This window comes from Bicyclus anynana, chromosome 15 (genome assembly GCF_947172395.1).
Source record: "Bicyclus anynana chromosome 15, ilBicAnyn1.1, whole genome shotgun sequence".
Lineage (NCBI taxonomy): Eukaryota > Metazoa > Arthropoda > Insecta > Lepidoptera > Nymphalidae > Bicyclus > Bicyclus anynana.
This window is the reverse complement of record NC_069097.1, coordinates 3,820,432-3,838,548: the sequence shown is the minus strand read 5'-3', so window position 1 is coordinate 3,838,548 and position 18,117 is coordinate 3,820,432. Positions and strand designations below refer to the sequence as shown.

Below are 18,117 nucleotides of genomic sequence, written 5' to 3'. Positions count from 1 at the left end.
CAAATATGTAAGGGACTACTGCGGCATAGATGTAAAATAGGCCTGTGAAACAAAACGATTGATATTATTATAGATACGAATGTAGCACAACTTGATTATATAATAATTAAAAATTTTATCTTACATTTTAGGTGATCCCCATCTTTGATTGTTTGTCTGTGATTTTCATTATCTATGGCCTAGTTCGGACTATTTTAGTGTTTTCTTTGACAATTTTAGTCGAGTAGAAACAATTTTTGTATTTACCGCCCAAAAATCGTTCGTACTCGACTAAAATACTAAAGTAGTCTGTACGGCCTTTATAGAAAACCGTCAGTAATTAAGTAATAGTTAGTCTGTGGTAAACACAAACAATCTTTACTCTTTGGTCTGAACTCTGAACTCTGCAGTGAAAACAGATTTTGAAAATGGCGGGAGTTAGGAAAGTTTGTCTTAATAGTTTGAATATTAAAATAGATAATGCATTAATTGTTGGAATTATTATAGCCAAAAATAGTCCACGTACTATAGGTCAGAAAAAAAAGAATGGAGAATCACGAGGTGTCATGTCTTTTACATTGCGTGATTCTATTATTGATACAATCAATGCGAACGTTTGGGGTTCAGAATATTTTGTAATAACTTTCTATGAAAGATTTCTCGTGGGTGACGTTGGTAATAACTTGTGAATCATCGTATTTTTCTGAATTTGCGTCTTGCATAATTTGTTTAAACAGGAAATATACTTTTTTTTCAGTTTCCATCACAAACCCAAAAATTTGTATCAAGGGTGGCGACAATGAAATGTATAGGCCACAGGTGAGTTCCATGTATACATACATAAATATATTCGATTTCAAAATATTCAAGATACTGCTGGCTTTTAAGTCTGCTCATAAATTAAACTTTATTTGTTTATATGAGAGTAAAAACATCTTTAGGAAAGGGTGTAGTAAACTAGGAAATTAAAAAAATATAGATAGTTGCCAATTTCAAATGCCTACTATCTACGGCTCTACTCATAGCGTAGGGGATATGAGGTTTATACCCAACACATTGCTCGTATGCGGGCTGGTGGGCTTAGGGTGATAATCTTAAATTAATTAACGACCACTATCAGATGTTAATGATCGTCGCCTTAACGTGCTCTCCGAGGCACGGGGGTGGAACATCACCCGCTCCGAACTGAGATTTTTAACTAAGTAATTAGAAGAAAGAAAAACAGCATCCCATAGGATTCGAACCCAGGATCTCGTGATCACCGGCTAATTACTAGACCAACGAAACTGTTAAAAAAATAGCACCTACCTACTTCATCCTTACCCTACCTTACCTTATCAGCCGATAGACATCCACTGCTGGACATAGGCCTCTAGCATAAAACTCCAAGCATAATGGTCTCGAGCCACCAGCCCTGCAACCCGCTTGATATCCTCGGTCCATCTAGTGGGGGGTCGACGAACCCTGAACTGCGCTCTCCGGTGCGGGGTCGCCATTTCAGCACCTTGGGACCCTAACGTCCATCGGCTCTTCGAACTATGTGGCCTGCCGATTGACACATGTTAGTGACTTTGTTTCTTCTGCGAATCTCCTAGTTCCTGATTCCACGCAGAGAAAGTCCAAGCGAAGCTCGCTCCATCGCCCGCTGAGTGACTTTGAGCCTACTAATAAGTAAGGCCCATCGTCAGCGACCAAGTCTCGGATCCGTAGGTCACCACTGGTAACACGTACTGTTCGAAGACTTTCGACTTTTCTACTTCATCATTATCATATTAATTGATTATGAAACACGGCTAAAACTCACGTGATATAAGGTTGGAGTATGCCTCACTAGTTTCGAACCCATACTGCTCGAGCTGGTTCTTGCAACGCGGCACGATCCAAACTGCGAAGCGGCGACGCGGCGCGCAGCCGCTCGCATCGCACGCTGGGAGAGGGGTTTCGTTACACTCTCCGACGGTTCATTAATGTCATCTTCATTAGACTCGTCTTCTTGTAAGCAAACCGAACTAACACTTTATTGTTCCAAGTTTGTTATTTGTGACTATGAAAGAAATTGCGGTTTCCACGCTGGCAGCAACTATTAATGATCCTGTTTAAAATTCGGGTGACGACTAATTTCTATTGCTTCTCGTATCTTACGAGGTACTAGAAACTTTTCCCTTGACAATACCGAGACGAATTGCCTTATTAAAACGGATATATAGAGTCGTACCCAAAGCTTGAACATGCTAAGCTATTGCTGAACCGTCCGTGTCCACATTCTTAATACTACGTACATGTTCTTTCACTCTTGTAATGTTATATGCCACTATCTCCAACGGAGATTTAACATAGTTGTCGTTCGTCCACCTGCACTGGTGAGGAGTATACTGCGATCGCCTAAGGATAGGGATCTGCTAAACGTGCCCGGGGTTTACAAGATTCCGTCACTGTGGTAGGTCATACATAAGTGAGACTCAGTAATAGTAATACAGTAGAACACGTTTAATACGATTTCGCAGGGACCCAACTAAAAGCCTGTCTTAGACGGGAAAGCGTCTTACGGGATATATGGGATGTTATAAAAATTAGTGTAGGTATTTGGTGTAAAGACTACCTAATTATGGTACTGAAAGTAATCACTTATTCTGGTATGACAAAAATATTTTGATGGATTAGCAATTACGAAATTTTCAATTAAATTTTACTTTTACTGTGCGTCTTCATCAGTTTAGAATCGCATCTTTAGGATATTAAGTATTAGTCTTGTCCTGCAACCTTGTTTTAGGACCTTTATGATGTCCTGATCTATATGTTGTAATTTATTTGTCTCATTTTGAATTACACGCGTGTGACATGTAGGCGTATTAAACGGGATGACGAATCGTATTAAGTGTTAGGAAATGTATGAAAACATGTCTCAAGTTGTAGGGACTGGCGTAAAATGACGTATTATGCGAGAAATCGTTTTAAGCGTGATCGTCATAAGCTGGTTTTACTATAATAGTTGTTGTTATGTTTTAGGTGACTTCTCCATTTTGCCTGTCACTGAACGAAGGCATGTCGGATATGTACACTTTTGACGGAGACGCGTACGGCTCTTACCTGCCGCTCCTGCATGTTCCTACAAAGCCTTGCGCGGGGTACTGCGGCCTTTCAGAAGTATTGAAAATCACAGGTTACATTATTACCTACTATACTATTACTTAATTGTATATTTACTATACTATTCCGGGGAGTATTTATAGAATTTGGTTACTATCAAGTTAATTTCCCTGAGTAGCTTTATCTCAATGAGATGCTCAACGTTTATATCTACGAAAATTCTTAATTCTGTTAATAAGAAATTTTTATTACCTAGTAACCCTGATAAATACACTATAGCAGCCAATATAGTGCAGATGCAATTTTAGAATTTGATTACTATCAAGTTAATTTTCTGTGACTTATCTTGGTTAGATGCTGAACCTTTATATATTCTGGTTAGTTACCACCCTACCGGCAAAGACGTACCGCCAAGCGATTTAGCGTTCCGGTACGATGACGTGTAGAAACCGAAAAGAGTGTAGATTTTCATTCTACTCCTAAAAATTTAACTCGCTACCATCTTAGATTGCATCACCACTTACCTACCATCAATTGAGATTGTAGTCTACGGTTAACTTGTAGAAATTAAAAAAAAACTACGAAAAATCTCGCTTCTGGTAATGAGAAATTTTTATTGCCTAGCAACTACCAGAATCAAAAAATTTGGTAATTTAAAAAGTTGAGCGTCTCATCAAGATGAAACCACTCACGCAAAATTAACTTGATAGCACATATCGTATATTTATACAAAATTGCATATTCATTCGCATATTGCATATTTATACGAAATTGCATATTCATTTGTATTTTTAAATGATTACAGAACAGACAAATAATGTGTACGTAGACTTATTGGTGGTGGTTAAAGCCGTCAAAGCAGCGAAAACCATCAGAACAAAGACAGGTATAGTACCTAGTAGACAGGTAGTAAAAGTAGGTATTAGTTAGTATAGTTAAATACTGCACTGCACGAGTGGCGTGGGAAGTTGCTCGGGAAATGGGCAGAGACAGCGAGTGGCCACGTTACAGCGCGAGCAGCGTGAGAAGCTTTCTGTGGCTGCGGCTTAATATTGACGTGTGTGTAACTCTGTTTGTCTGTATTTGCCCTTGTATCTCTCTAACTGATGTACCGATATTCATGTAGGTGAGGAGATTGTTTTAGGCTTGTTTCATGAAAATTGATTCAGCCGTTTAATAGGTAGCTATGGTGGAAGAGGGAATATATCCGGGTGGGGTATTTAATGAAAGGATTTGGTTTGCATATTAAAATACGTCTACCACAAATATCAACCCTAATAGCTACCAGCGGCGAAGAGTTCATGTAAGCCGATTCCCGCCGGGTCACCTTTAAAAATCCATGCATATTCATTGTTATATTGTATCTAGATATATGAGAAAACTGAGTTTGTATCACACTGTATAAATTTCCTTTTCTTTGGGACGACTTACCTTCCATTCTTCGCCACTGATAGCTACTAAACTCATAATGCTACGTTTCAGGTACAGATATGACGGTACGTACTATCGAAATAATGGACAATACGACACCTGCCCCTGTCATCCTCGATACATTTGATATTGACACAATTCAAAGGTAACAAACATTAACCCATAAAATATAAAATTGAATATAAATAAACCCGATTAAACTCGTAGAACACCTAGTATTACGAGTACTTACCACCTAACTACTTAATGATAACTAATGATATAAAATAAAGTGAAACTATAAATGTCTATTAATCAATTTTTTACATCAAAATATAGAATTGAAGTAAAATGATAAACTAAAAGAATCATAACTTTGAATTAAAAAAAACCACAGAGCTGAACAATGGCGTCCGCTAGAGAGCGTGCTGTTTGTGGCGGACGCGCGCGTGTCGTGGCGCAACATGGCGGCGCGCGTGCAGACGTGCTCGCGCACCGTGATCACGCACCAGCCGCACACGCCCGAGGCGGAGTCCCTGCGGCTGTACATGCGCAATCAGTCCAGCACCGGTGAGTACGCAGCAAACAATAATATACACAGAGCTGAACAATGGCGTCCGCTGGAGGACGTACTGATGTGGCGGACGCGCGCGTGTCCTGACGCACATTCGTGCACCGTCATCACGTGCCGTTCAGCCGTTCTTGAGTTTATCGTGCAAGAGCAAAAATATTAAACAGACAAAAATTTTGTTCTTGTGTAAGATGTCCAGCCAAAGCCACGGTTGGAGACCCTATCACAAGCCGACCGTACGACGAGTACCTTATATCGCAAATCGTTCCCGCCAACCGATCGCAACCCCTCTCTAACTCCCACTCTTTACGGAACGGCAAGGCACTTTTTGTCGGCACGAGCCAACACGAGATTAAGCGACGTCATATCCGTCTCATACTACTATTTCCGTTAATAGATAAGTACTCTATTCTATCACAAACATATCATGTCCGTGATAGCCCAGTGGATATGACCTCTGCCTCCGATTCCGGAGGGTGTGGGTTCGAATCTGGTCCGGGTCATGCACCTCCAACTTTTCAGTTGTGTGCTTTTTAAGAAATTAAATAATTATCACGTGTCTCAAACGGTGAAGGAAAACATCGTGAGGAAACCTTCATACCAGATAATTTTCTTAATTCTCTGCGTGTGAGAAGTCTGCCAATCCGCATTGAGCCAGCGTGGTGGACTAAGGCCTAAAACCCCTCTCATTCTGGAACGAGACTCGAGCTCAGCAGTGAGCCGAATATGGGTTGATCGTGTTCCGCTAGGCGACGGCGAGGCGGCTATGTGGGCCGCGTGGAGCGGCGAGCGCGCGAACACGGCGTGCGTGTCGCAGATACGAGACCGGCTCAGCTCCGGAGTGCCGTTCTGCGCCGCGCTACACGCACTACTCACTCATCTGGACTTGGACGACTTTGTGACCTCCAAGTTAGTGACTGATTAATATACAGGGCGTGCATGACGATTTCCTGTAACTCTTATATTCTTTAATGAAAATCCTAATCCTAATATCCTACTAATATAAGTAGGATATTAGGATTTTCATTAAAGAGTTACAGGAAATCGTCATGCACTCCCCGTATAACATAAGAGTTTATCTATACTAATATTATAAAGCTGAAGAGTTTGTTTGTTTGTTTGATTGAACGCGCTAATCTCAGGAACTACTGGTCCGATTTGAAAAATTCTTTCAGTGTTAGATAGCCTATTTATCGTGGAAGGCTATATATTATCCCCGTATTTCCACGGGAACGGGAACCACGCGGGTGAAACCGCGCGGTGTCAGCTAGTAATATTATAAACGCGAAAGTTTGTATGGATGTTTGGAAGTATGTTTGGATGTTTGTTACTCTTTAACGCCGCTACTACTAAAGCGATTTGGCTTTGGATTTTACTCTGGATTAACACATATTCTACTTTTTATCCCGAAAAAATCTATGGTTTCCCAAGATTTGCGGAAACTGATGATTTTAATGATATGAATGTTTGTTACTATTTCACGTCTCGACTACTTAACCGAATTAGCTGAAATTTGGTATTGAGATATATTATAGCATAGATTAACACAGGCTACTTTTTATCCCGGAAAAATCCATGGTTCCCGAGGGATTTGTGAAAAACTAAAATCCACGCGGACGAAGTCGCAGGCGTCCGCTAGTTAATTAAAAATGTCTATACATACAACATATGTTATAAAATGATATTTTCTGGGTATACAATACAATTATTGTTTCTGTTTATAGGGACGGAAGTTTGGAGGAATTGAAGGTGCGTTTTGCAGATCACACCGGCGAGCTAAACGCGAGGATACCGGTCAAAGTAGTTGAAGATGCTTTCGGATACTCGGTAACAACGATATTTTATTAATATTACGTGCCTACAAAATCACCGCGAAAAGTGATCAGAATTTAGCTACTCTATTTATATAATTAAGTATGTACAATAGTGGATTTTCATCATCCTCCAAACAAGTTAGGTGATATTGGTTCAAAGGTGATATTGCAGTCGAGAGCTAACTTAATAATAAAATATAAATATGTCGGAGAAAGACTAAATTCCACTTCTGATTTTTTGAGTTTTCACTTAAAAGAAGGTCTCAGCCCTACTATGTAATGTAATGTTTATAAAACGAATAAAATTCATTTTCATTTTTTCATTTTCATTTTTATTTTTCATTATTATCGGAGGTATACTAAATCTCATTATCGGGATATCGTATGTCTCGGCAAAATACACAAATTAACACTATATATCACTATTGGAATGATCACTAGACTTACTACAACAGTTCTATCCTCTAACTACAATATTGTTCAACGATACTGTTGATACTATCAGATGGACTAGCCAGGATAAACTATCATTAGGCTATATCTCGGACTAGCGACCGATAGTAGTAGGTTTAAGGGATTCCTTTAAATCTAGTTAACGCTCCCCTTCTCCACTCGTGTTGGCTCCCAACTAGTAACTAACAATGCGATGGCCGGACAATAACTTACTCAATCACAACTAAACCGATTCGACCCAACTCAAGTGCTGAGCTGAATAACTCACCTCACCTGAGCTACCGCGCCTCGCTTTCTCAGAGATGGTCAACTGACAGATGTCCACAGACAAAGACTCGTATTCTTTGACGTTTCTAACAGATATCGCTATCAAATTAATGTAAAAGGCATCTCAGAAATGGTTAATTAAATAAAAATCATTATATCACAATCACAGATTGGACAGTTTATTCAAACAGTATTTGTGTTCACAAAATTAAAATCGCTAAAATCAATTACGCATTAATTCATCATGTACTTCGCTACTAATGCTTTAGTAGTATTAAGCATTAATTAATATACACAATAAACCAACTTAAATAAAGTAGATCACAATTAATAAAAATAATATCACTCAATTACGCACCCTAGTTTTTACAATCCGTTCCTCTGTGTCATTCCGAAAAAAACATGGCAACCGACTCATACATACAGCCACAGACAACATAGAAATAGTGAGTAACACGGTACTATAGGAAAGTCGTGATACATTACTAACTCTATTTAGTGTAAGATTAGATAATATTAGTGCCTATTATTATCTAATCCTCGACAAATATATCTTTTGTCAGGCGAATCAATTAGTCTCAATGTCAGCTGATGACCGAGCGTCCCTCCGTTGGAGATTCCTGCTGGAGCAATGCTGCACTAAGATAGCAGTGACGTCAGCGCGCCTCGTCGTCTTATCCTTGCGACGTGCCTCAGCGGCTGATCCAATACCTTTATATTGATTTACCTAACTTTAAAAACATAAATATTGTTTATTTCAATTAAAAATTAAAAAAAAACATCCTTTTATTATAAGAGGTCAATGTTGAATAGGAATGATGAATTTTTTTTTTAAATTGTATATAAATTAGGAGTAGGTACGCTAATAGTAAAGCAATTTTAAACGTAACAGGATATATCATTACTTTCGGAGCGACAGGGATTTAATGGGTCATATAAGCGGCACTGCCACATACCTGAAAAAACGCACCATACAAAATGGCACGAATTAATGACGTCGGAGATCATAATGATCGTTAAATTTGTATGGGTGTTCAAACAAAATTACAAATATGTTTGTTATTTGTGCGTTTATGTTTATAGTTCAAATATTGAAAAATGTTTGATATAAGGAAACTAAAACTGTATGAATTTTCATCTAATTACTATAAAAGATTATTTAACAGATTTAGAAATTTTATACCTAATCTTATTTATTTTGCAAACACCCAGACAATCTTTGCTTTTTACGTATAAATTAGTTAACATTGACCTTATATACCCGAATGTTTCGTAAAAATCAATATTTATTCAAAAAAAGTCATCATACCCATTCAAATGACAAAGAATAAACTTGTGAAAACTATCAATCACTTATCACAAAGCGGTGAAAATAGCCCTTAATATTGTAACAGAATAGTTACATGTAGGTAGGTAGTTACCTAAAGTTGTTAATTGATTTAATGTAATATCTATGTAACTTAATATTATTTCAGATTAAATAAAATATTGGAATATTTAAACTGTTTATTTTAATTACCTAATATGTTGTTTACCATTTCCGAATGTATCCTGGTTACCTACCAACTATCACTATTTAATTTATTGATCAAACTCTAAGCACAACGCTTACCTGTGCGATAGCCAAGACATATTTACTGATAATAGAATATATCCAAGACATATTTACCTACTGATAATAGAATATATCCAAGACATATTTACCTACTGATAATAGAATATAGCCAAGATATATTTACTGATAATAAAAAATGGTAGAGAAGCAAGAGAAAGTAGAGATCACATACGAGTATACGCGACGTAGGAAGGGATTTGGAAGGCAAACTCTTTTCGGAGATCATGGTCCAAATCTATGTGTCAGTATCCCATCAAACCCAGCCATGTACAAAAACTATATCCTACGGAATCCAGTACATTTTGGTATCCAGAACACTGGGACTACGTCGGAACATTGGGTAAACTCTGTAAGGTAAGGTCTATGCTTAATTCACAACATTTAGGTACAAGTAGGTAGTACTCGTAAAATAATTTATTTCCTTATTCTGTAATAGTTTAGTATAATAATTAAAGTTAACCAATAACATAAGTTATTCTGATTATGCATACATATTACATAATCAGATTATTTTAAAGGACACTACAGAATCAGGCAAAAGAATCCTCCGTAAAGAAGAGCGAATATAGAGATAAGACCCGCCACGCTGCCTCAATGCGGAATTAGGGTGATATTATGCGATTTTGTAATAACACTATTATATGTAAATAATAATAACCTGCCCCCCTAGCCAAGTGATAAAACTAGATAAATGTATGGGAATCACAGATCTTGATCACGAGACCTGATAGCAGATGTCATTCCCATACATCTTTCTAGTTTTCGAAGCGTTAGCGATCGTAGAAAGAGAATCAACTAGGCTAGGGGGGGCTGGACCGACGGCTTAACATGCTTTACCACACACGAATGTGAAGTGACGGGGAGCAGCGATAGTGATTGTACCATTATTTTGTGGCAGAGAAAACATCTCGAGCAGGTCCTGGACTTGTGACCTTGGGAGTAGGTTTAAAGCTCAGACCAATTATAGAAGGACCTGTATCGCACTCATAGTCACGAACAAAATTGTCTGTCATTTTCTGAAGAAAATGAGCTTAGATTTGGTATATATCTTATACTAAACTAGAAGTTTTTGCCCGTTTTTTACACAATTCAATTACACAAAAAGGTATTTTTACGGAGCTCTTTAACCAATTTTTTATAATTTTCTATAATCGCATTAGATCGTTGATCATAATTCATATACTTTGACAGAAAAGTAACGTCTAGCGAGGCAGGTCCTATACAATAATTGGTCTGAGGTTTAAAGGATCTCTTTAGAAGCATTAACACTCACCGTCCCTGCCCGACCTGTTCTCCATGCCCACACTATACAATTTATGAAAACAATAATTACAAAACAAAACGTTATTGCACAAAATCACTAACACGACTGGCAGCGTTACGTTGTCTACGCTGCCTCACAAACAACTGAGCTCAAGTCATACGTCATAACGATGTTTTTCCTTCACCGTTTGAAACACGTGATATTTAATTTCTTAAAAAGCACATAACTGAAAAGTTGGAGGTGCATTCCTCTGACCGGATTCGAACTTACGCCCGCCGAATCGAAGGCAGAGGTCATATCCACTGGGCTATCACGTCTCAATAAACGTTTCCTCTTTGAATTTTATAAGAAGAGAGTTGTAGCTTAAGCGTAATCTCACGTCCTTTCGAGGTAAGCAGTAGTTTGGAATTTTTTAGAGCTGAATATACCAGTTCTGGTATGAATCACATAGAAGGTGGCTGGCCAAAGGATATTAATACTAACGACCCCGAAGCTATGCAACGATATCGACGTAAAATCGAAAAGGATGATGCATATATTCACGCCGTTATGCATCTAGGACATGTAAGGAAATTTTTATTAAATACTATCGGACGCCCGCGACTTCAGTTTTTCACAAAACCCGAGGGAACTATGAATTTTTCCAGGATGAAAAGTAGCCTATGTGTTAATCCAAAGTAAAATCTATTTCCATTACAAATTTCATCCAAATCGCTTTAGTAGCCGCAGCGTAAAAGAGGAACAAACATACTTACACACTTTCACACTTACACACAAACTTTTGCCTTTATAATATTAGTGTGAAGTGTGAATTAGTGTGATTATTGTAAATATAAAATTCCTAATAAATATCTATAGCTACGGATTCATACATTATCTCGGAAAATAATTTCAAATAAGATTTGTGAATGGTGGGTTTCAGTTTGATAGTCCAGTTAGATATCAGATAATCTTGTTCAGTTGAATTTCATAAAAGATTTCTATGCAGTCAATTTGAATAAAAACCAACAAAAAATAGGACTACACTTGTAAATATCAGCAATATACTAAAAATTTTGATGAACTAGCAATCAAATCGAAATCCTTTAGAAATATGGACAGTAATTTTCGCAAACTTCGATTTGTCAGAATATCCGTACCTTTTAAGTTTTATTCAGTAGGCAGGTAGGTATCTTCTTGGAATTTATGTAAGAGTCAATACTTAACGAAAGTACGAATCAGAGATATCTATGTATTGCAATCATCGCATTTCTTTTTACTAGAGCATGGAGCACAACATACTTCAAAACAACGCCGTGGACATGTACGAGATATACTATTCCGAACTCGGAACAATTCCTCCCGTGGAGCGGAGCAGTTGTCACACAGTTAACGTGTACAGAGAGCCGGGATCGAACCGGCGACCGGTGCGCTCACTGTCGTGGCAGGCGGACGGCGCGCGGCTAGCGTCCGCACACGCAGATGTCAACTTCATGAGGAATACACGCAGCCCGCAGTGTTCGTACATTTGGGATATAGGTAGGAAGCTAGGAGCAATAGATAAGACAATCCAAATGGGATGTAAGCATAGACGTATCGTCTATGGCAATTGGCAGCGGTTCCCGAATTCTTTTGACTTCGGAACCTACCAATTTTTGGCGGAACCCTAACTTAAGAAAGAAGTAAAGTAAAGACCGAAAACTCTTACATCTCGTCGCCTGTGGTAGCGCGCCAGAAGCATATCGGTTTCCTAAACGGTGCCATGGAATTTTGGAATGCAATATTTTAAAACAAGTTAGTTGAATATGAATAATAAATTACGTCAATTAATATTATCACAATTGAAACGATTTACAATATGGAAATCTTGAATTTTCGCGGAATCCCCTTAGGGCCTTTCACTGAACCTCAGGGTTCCGCGGAACACCATTTGGGAACCGCTGGTCTATGGGTGTGTATGCATGATCTATAGATAGATGTAGGTAGTACGTGAAGCGGAGAAGTTGTCACACAGTAAACGTGTACAGAGAATCGGGATCGAACCGGAGGCCGGAGCGGTCACTGTCGTGTCAAACGAACGGCACGCAGCTAGCTTGACAAGTTCGTTAATGACACTCCCATGATATGCGGGCGACGGGGGAAAGGACTGTGCGGGTGTGAAGTCGTGGGCGCGGAGCATCGCTACACCACTCCCGACCCGCGCGGACCATCGGGAGTGATACGAACGAATTTGCCAAGCTATAGCGTCCGCACACGCAGATGTTATATTATGTATATGGGTAGAACAAATAAAATTGACCAAATGAAAACTGATACAATTCAGTGGTAGGATAATTTACTTTCAGAAAACGCAAACGCACCGGAGTTAATAATCTCACCTCCTCAGCCGCTATTAGATTTACAATACAACCCTCGCGATCAACATATTCTTGTTGGCGGAATGATGAACGGCCAAGTGAGTACGTACCAACTTCTTATAGTTCATAGAACATTTGTATTAATCAAAGAGGAGATAAGCTAAGCAGTGCACTGCATAAATGCAAAATACATTGAATACCCGAAAGACTCATTACATGTATTAAAGGAGTTTACAATTTCTCCTATAATGTTAAAAATTTCTTCACGCCTCTGAGGCTAGGTTCACACGAAATTATCTTGCAAAGCCGTGAACTATGCCGTGTGAACCTAGCCTTAATTGAAAGAGTGACGTCAGTGAATGCAAGAAGGCGGTCTAAAAAATGGCGGGCCTGTTTTGCATCAGTTTAACCCATTTGGTATGAGATTCATCAACAAGAATTTGATAATTTAGCTTTTTTTATAAAATGATATGAGCAAGAGTTTGACTGCACTCACGTCTGATGGTGCAATGATGCAGCGGTAAAATGAGCCTAAGGGCGTCTCCTTTGAGACTCGGACCTCGGCTTAGAGGGCCGTTCGGGAAGGGTGTTTTGGCTTGAGTGTATCAGTCCGGGCGCCCCCGAGATCGTGAGTTATGCAGCGACGAGCGAAGCTTTCTGTGCAATGCTCCACGACGCACGATGTAAGTAACTAGGTAGTGTACCTATGGAGGTGTGTTTTAGGTAGGTTGTTGGGACATGCGGAGAGGCAGCGAGGCTGTGGCGCTGTGTCCCCCGCACATAGCGCACAGAGATCTGGCCAGCAACGTTCTGTTCATTAATTCCAAATCTGGTGCTGAGTTCTTCTCATCTTCCCCTGACGGCGTTGTTAAGTGGTCAGTATTCTTACGTTCAAGCACACCATCAACAAAATATTAGCTTTGAATACATGACTTTAAGAAATACTTTTTACCAGGAACAAAATACTTATTCAGGCTCATACTCATACCCCTCGGACTTTGTGTATGAAATTCATGCTGAGTCGCACAGATTGAATGTCCCATACCTACACAACGTTTGAATATGATCATGAATAAACATTTTTTCGTAAACCCAAGTACTACGAGCATAAGTTTATGTTACAGGTGCAATGATAACTGTATACTATAGATCGGTTACGTCCCTACAAAATCACCGCAAAAAGTAATTCGAATAATAGGCTACAACACACCGCATATATGCACAATTTTGTCTTTAATTCCATTATACATTTATGTATATATAATTTTTACATTTCCTGAACACAACTCGACATTGTAGACGATATTTAGGTATTATTTGTTTAAACAACTCGTTCGTTGTTGAACACAATTAAACATTGAGTTGTGTATAAATTTCCTCTTTTGAGTGCCTCATTTTTCATGCGCTAGTAACACATCTAACGGTATTTAATATAATTGTTACAGGTGGGATATTAGAAATATAAGTGAACCAACCGATTCAATGATAATAGACCCCGTCAAAACTAATAACGACACTCAGAGCGTCGAAAACGCATTGGGTATATCAGCTCTGGAGTACGAACCAACTATTCCCACGCGGTAAGAGAAATTTGTTTTTAAATATTCAACTTTCACTTCGAAGTTTGATGCCGAGTCCAAACGATTCAGATGAATGATCTTTTTCCTAATTTTTTTTAAGTGTGGTCGGCAAATACTCGTTTAATACTTCTTTTACACACTTCAATCATCTCTTTATTGGCCCTCCTCTGTTCTTGTGTGCTTCCACTTACATTTTCATCATTCTCAGAATGATAATGATTTATATTTCAGATTCATGGTAGGGACTGAAACCGGACTAGTGATTGGAGGTAATCGGAAAGGAAAAACACCTTTAGAAAAGCTACCTTCTAAGGTAAAACTATAGCTCTACTAATACCAATTTTGTTTATCGATCGTCACAGTATGAAATCATTGAAAACCCCACTCTCACACTCAGTTAATTGAACTTAAATCATTCAATCAATCGTTTCTTGTTTTAGTACGAAGCTCACTTCGGGCCAGTTTATGCATTACAAAGAAATCCGACGTTCCTGAAGAACTTCCTAACAGTCGGCGATTGGACTGCTAGAGTGTGGAGCGAAGATTGCCGCGAATCGTCAATACTTTGGACGTACGCACATAGAACTAAACTTACCGATGGAGCGTGGAATCCAATCAGGTAAAGTTTAGATTAATATTGCTTTAAAGTATAACAAGCAAGTTATACAATTAAATCCCGACTTACCATTAAACAATCACTAAAAAGTATGAAACTAAAAATGATTTTCATTACATTATTAGATATGTACCTACCTACAAACTATCTTAGAAACGTTAACTTGAAGCAAGGACAAGGTCAAAACAAAAAGAGAACGCCACTGCTGAACAACCGAACTTGCCAAATTAAATCTAGGTATAGGTACTTATATCAAATCTGTAGAGGTCAATTCTGTACGTTAAATATATTTCCAAAAAAACGATCAGGGAGTGATCGATACTGATGCCAAAAATACAATCAAGATTAATTTTTGTCTGTAACGGGCGCTCTTAATTAATATCGGCTAAAATTTCAAAGAAAATTATATAACTTTAGCAGCCGATCTGGGGTTTCACCAGCGTAGTTTCGCGTTTCCGTGGGAATGCCGAGAAAAAAATAAGTATAACTAATAAGTATACTCGTTGAAGACGTAGCTTCTAAATAGTGAAAGAATTTTTAAAATTGGTCGAGTCGTTTTTGAATTAAATCGTGACAAACAAAAAAATCAGTTCTCACTTCTTTATAATATACTTCTTCTATAGTTATGATGTTGAATTACAGATTTTCGCTTCTACTAGTAACGCAGTGGGACGGCTGTCTGTCGTGTTGGGATCTCCTGCGCAGACGGAGCGCGCCCATCGTCACTGCGCAGCTGTGTGATGAGCCGCTACTGCGGCTGCGGCCACACGAAGGAGTAAGCTGAGACCTCAGACCAATTATAGAAGGACCTGTATCGCACTCATAGTCACTCGCCATTCCATGACCTTGGGACCCCAATCTCCATCGGCTCTTCGAGCTATGTGACGTGCTCATTGCTTCAGCTTCGCGAATCACTGAGCTATGGCAGTGACTTTGATTCTTCTGCGGATCTCCTTATTTCTGGTTCGATTTTGCAGAGAAACTCCATGCATAGCTCCATCGCCCGCTATTTTAACTACTGTGACTAATCAGGATTGATGGTATTTACCTAAAAGTTTGATCATTTGACGAACCCTAAATACATCTCATGTCTACATCATGAAATCGTCTGCTAGAATTTCAATAAATACCTATAACATAATTTAAATTTTCAGTCGACTAGATAGATTTGAACTACTGTGACACGGTCGTTCTTTGACATTCTGTTCAGGGTCAATTGGTGGCATGCGGCAGTAGCCTGGGGACCATATATTTGCCGGAATTATCACAAAATCTTGGAACCGCTGATAAGAACGATAAACAACTTTTGACGCACGTGAGTTTCATCTGCACTAATATTATAATCGGGAAAGAATTGTATTTCTGTATGTATGATGTTATTTATCGCTTTTGACTTGACAACGTCTTGTAATTCGATGGAGCCGGCTGCACGCACGAAAAAACATGACTCATGCGGCGTTACCTCGCTCTGAGGCGTTCCATTTAGGGCTTGAAGTGCAAACGAGAGCGCGGAACGAGCGACAAAGAGGCACAATTGGCCTCCGCGTTAGGCAGCGTTCGACATCTGGATATCTCCTTGAGTGAGCGATGCGTCGCCGTGGACAGCTGCTATACAATAATGGGTACATATTTACAAATTTTCATCAAGAATGAATTGCAGTGAAAAGTGAATGGTGTCAATTGTTTATAGCAGCAATATCAGCATTTTCTTATGACGTTGTCACGTTCAACTATCGTCAGTAAACCGACTTTACAGACAACCGATTTTTTAGTTTATTTTGTGATTTTGAAGTCGGTTGAATTATTTTGTTAAAAAAAAGATTTATTCTATCAGATACTCGAACGTGAGAACAAACGCGAACGCATCCTCGAAGCCCGTATGAGAGAAATAAGACTGCGAATGAGACAAGACAGGGACGGCGGGCAACAGCTCGCTGACAACGAGTCGTGCGTCAGCGACAAGGATCTGGAGGAGGCTACCACTGAGTACTTGCAGACCGTTAGCGAACTGCACGCGTTGCAGCAGAAAAGTCAACAAACATAGACTGGACTGAAAGCTAATGGAAATGGAAGCAATCCTTGTCTTTTTTTTATTCTTTACAAGTTAGCCCTCTCTTAGTTCTTAGTTATAACAATCTCAATCAATCAATCAATCAATCAATCAATCAATCAATCAATCAATCAATCAATCAATTTATTTATTTATTTGCAGATACATGCATTATATATACAGGTGGTCGGTAGATGTAGATGGTAAATGTATCCTGCACCTCATGGTAAGTGATGATGCAATCTAAGATGGAAGCGGGCTAACTTGGTAGGAGGATGAAAATTCACATCCCTTTCGGTCTCTACACGACATCGTTCGTACCGGAACGCTAAATCGCTTGGTACGTCTCTATCGGTAGGGTGGAAACTAGCCATGGCCGGAGCCTCCCACCAGCCAGACCTGGACCAATTAAGAAAACCTCAATCGGCCCAGCCAGGGATCGAAACCAGGACCTCCGTCTTGTAAATCCACCGCGCATACCACTGGGCCGCAGAGGCCGTAAAAGTCTAAAAAAGGATTGTTTAAAAAAATCGAAATTCATCTATTTCAAACTAGCGGACGCCCGCGACGACACGGGAACCATGGCCTATGTGTTAATCCAGAGTAAAATCTATTTCCACTCCGAAGGGGAATGGCCATCCCAGGCCCAGACCTCCCCCTAACCACCCGGCAGTTTACTTATATAAAAAAAATTGGTAATTCTACTTTAATAATGAAATCATTACTTTATCAAAAAAAGTTTGCTACAACGTTTTACGACATTTTTAATTTGTCCACAAGGGGGACAAGCTAAGAACGTTGACCATAAAGCCTACGTTTTCCGATAGTTTTAAAGACTTATGATTGATTTGGTTGTTCGTTTTCTTGTTTGTTCAGCTTATTGGTAACAGAAAAATATAATATATTATATATATTAGTAACAAAATTAATATAGATCAAATGTTACTTCGCCGCTTTGGTACACCGGCGAACATTTTGCCCTAGAAGAGTGATATAAAAATTGAATTTTTCATCAAGGAACATACTTTTATTAAGCCAAATATTTAACATCATGTTATCATCTCCATATACTTTT

General features: G+C 38.9%; 2 protein-coding genes across 3 annotated transcripts; both read left to right on the top strand.

The window, feature by feature from the left end:
- The first annotated feature begins 394 nt into the window (after positions 1-394).
- LOC112051666 (meiosis-specific with OB domain-containing protein) lies at positions 395-8,677 on the top strand. 2 transcript variants are annotated; one of them, XM_024090396.2, is made up of 9 exons: positions 395-654; positions 737-798; positions 2,986-3,139; positions 3,872-3,952; positions 4,549-4,642; positions 4,874-5,046; positions 5,797-5,956; positions 6,772-6,874; positions 8,145-8,677. In XM_024090396.2, the coding sequence occupies exons 1-9, from the start codon at positions 408-410 to the stop codon at positions 8,301-8,303; spliced, it is 1,233 nt and encodes a 410-aa protein (XP_023946164.2). In that variant the 5' UTR covers positions 395-407; the 3' UTR covers positions 8,304-8,677. The 2 variants fall into 2 exon arrangements, with proteins under 2 accessions (XP_023946164.2, XP_052741693.1); XM_052885733.1 differs by lacking the exon at positions 3,872-3,952.
- Positions 8,678-9,332: 655 nt separating this feature from the next.
- LOC112051667 (dynein intermediate chain 3, ciliary) lies at positions 9,333-17,036 on the top strand. Its single transcript, XM_024090397.2, has 11 exons — positions 9,333-9,550; positions 10,877-11,024; positions 11,723-11,978; positions 12,785-12,894; positions 13,520-13,671; positions 14,242-14,376; positions 14,608-14,689; positions 14,817-14,995; positions 15,635-15,767; positions 16,203-16,307; positions 16,827-17,036. The coding sequence occupies exons 1-11, from the start codon at positions 9,333-9,335 to the stop codon at positions 17,034-17,036; spliced, it is 1,728 nt and encodes a 575-aa protein (XP_023946165.2).
- Positions 17,037-18,117: the final 1,081 nt, after the last annotated feature.

Bases quoted from the DNA above. Each gene is read 5' to 3' on its own strand.
- LOC112051667 (XM_024090397.2), top strand. From the start codon at position 9,333: ATGGTAGAGAAGCAAGAGAAAGTAGAGATCACATACGAGTATACGCGA. The intron at 14,377-14,607 runs GTAAGAGAAATT...TTTATATTTCAG, and splicing joins GAACCAACTATTCCCACGCG to ATTCATGGTAGGGACTGAAA. The intron at 16,308-16,826 runs GTGAGTTTCATC...TTATTCTATCAG, and splicing joins ATAAACAACTTTTGACGCAC to ATACTCGAACGTGAGAACAA.
- LOC112051666 (XM_024090396.2), top strand. From the start codon at position 408: ATGGCGGGAGTTAGGAAAGTTTGTCTTAATAGTTTGAATATTAAAATA. The intron at 799-2,985 runs GTGAGTTCCATG...GTTATGTTTTAG, and splicing joins ATGAAATGTATAGGCCACAG to GTGACTTCTCCATTTTGCCT. The intron at 3,140-3,871 runs GTTACATTATTA...AAATGATTACAG, and splicing joins AGAAGTATTGAAAATCACAG to AACAGACAAATAATGTGTAC.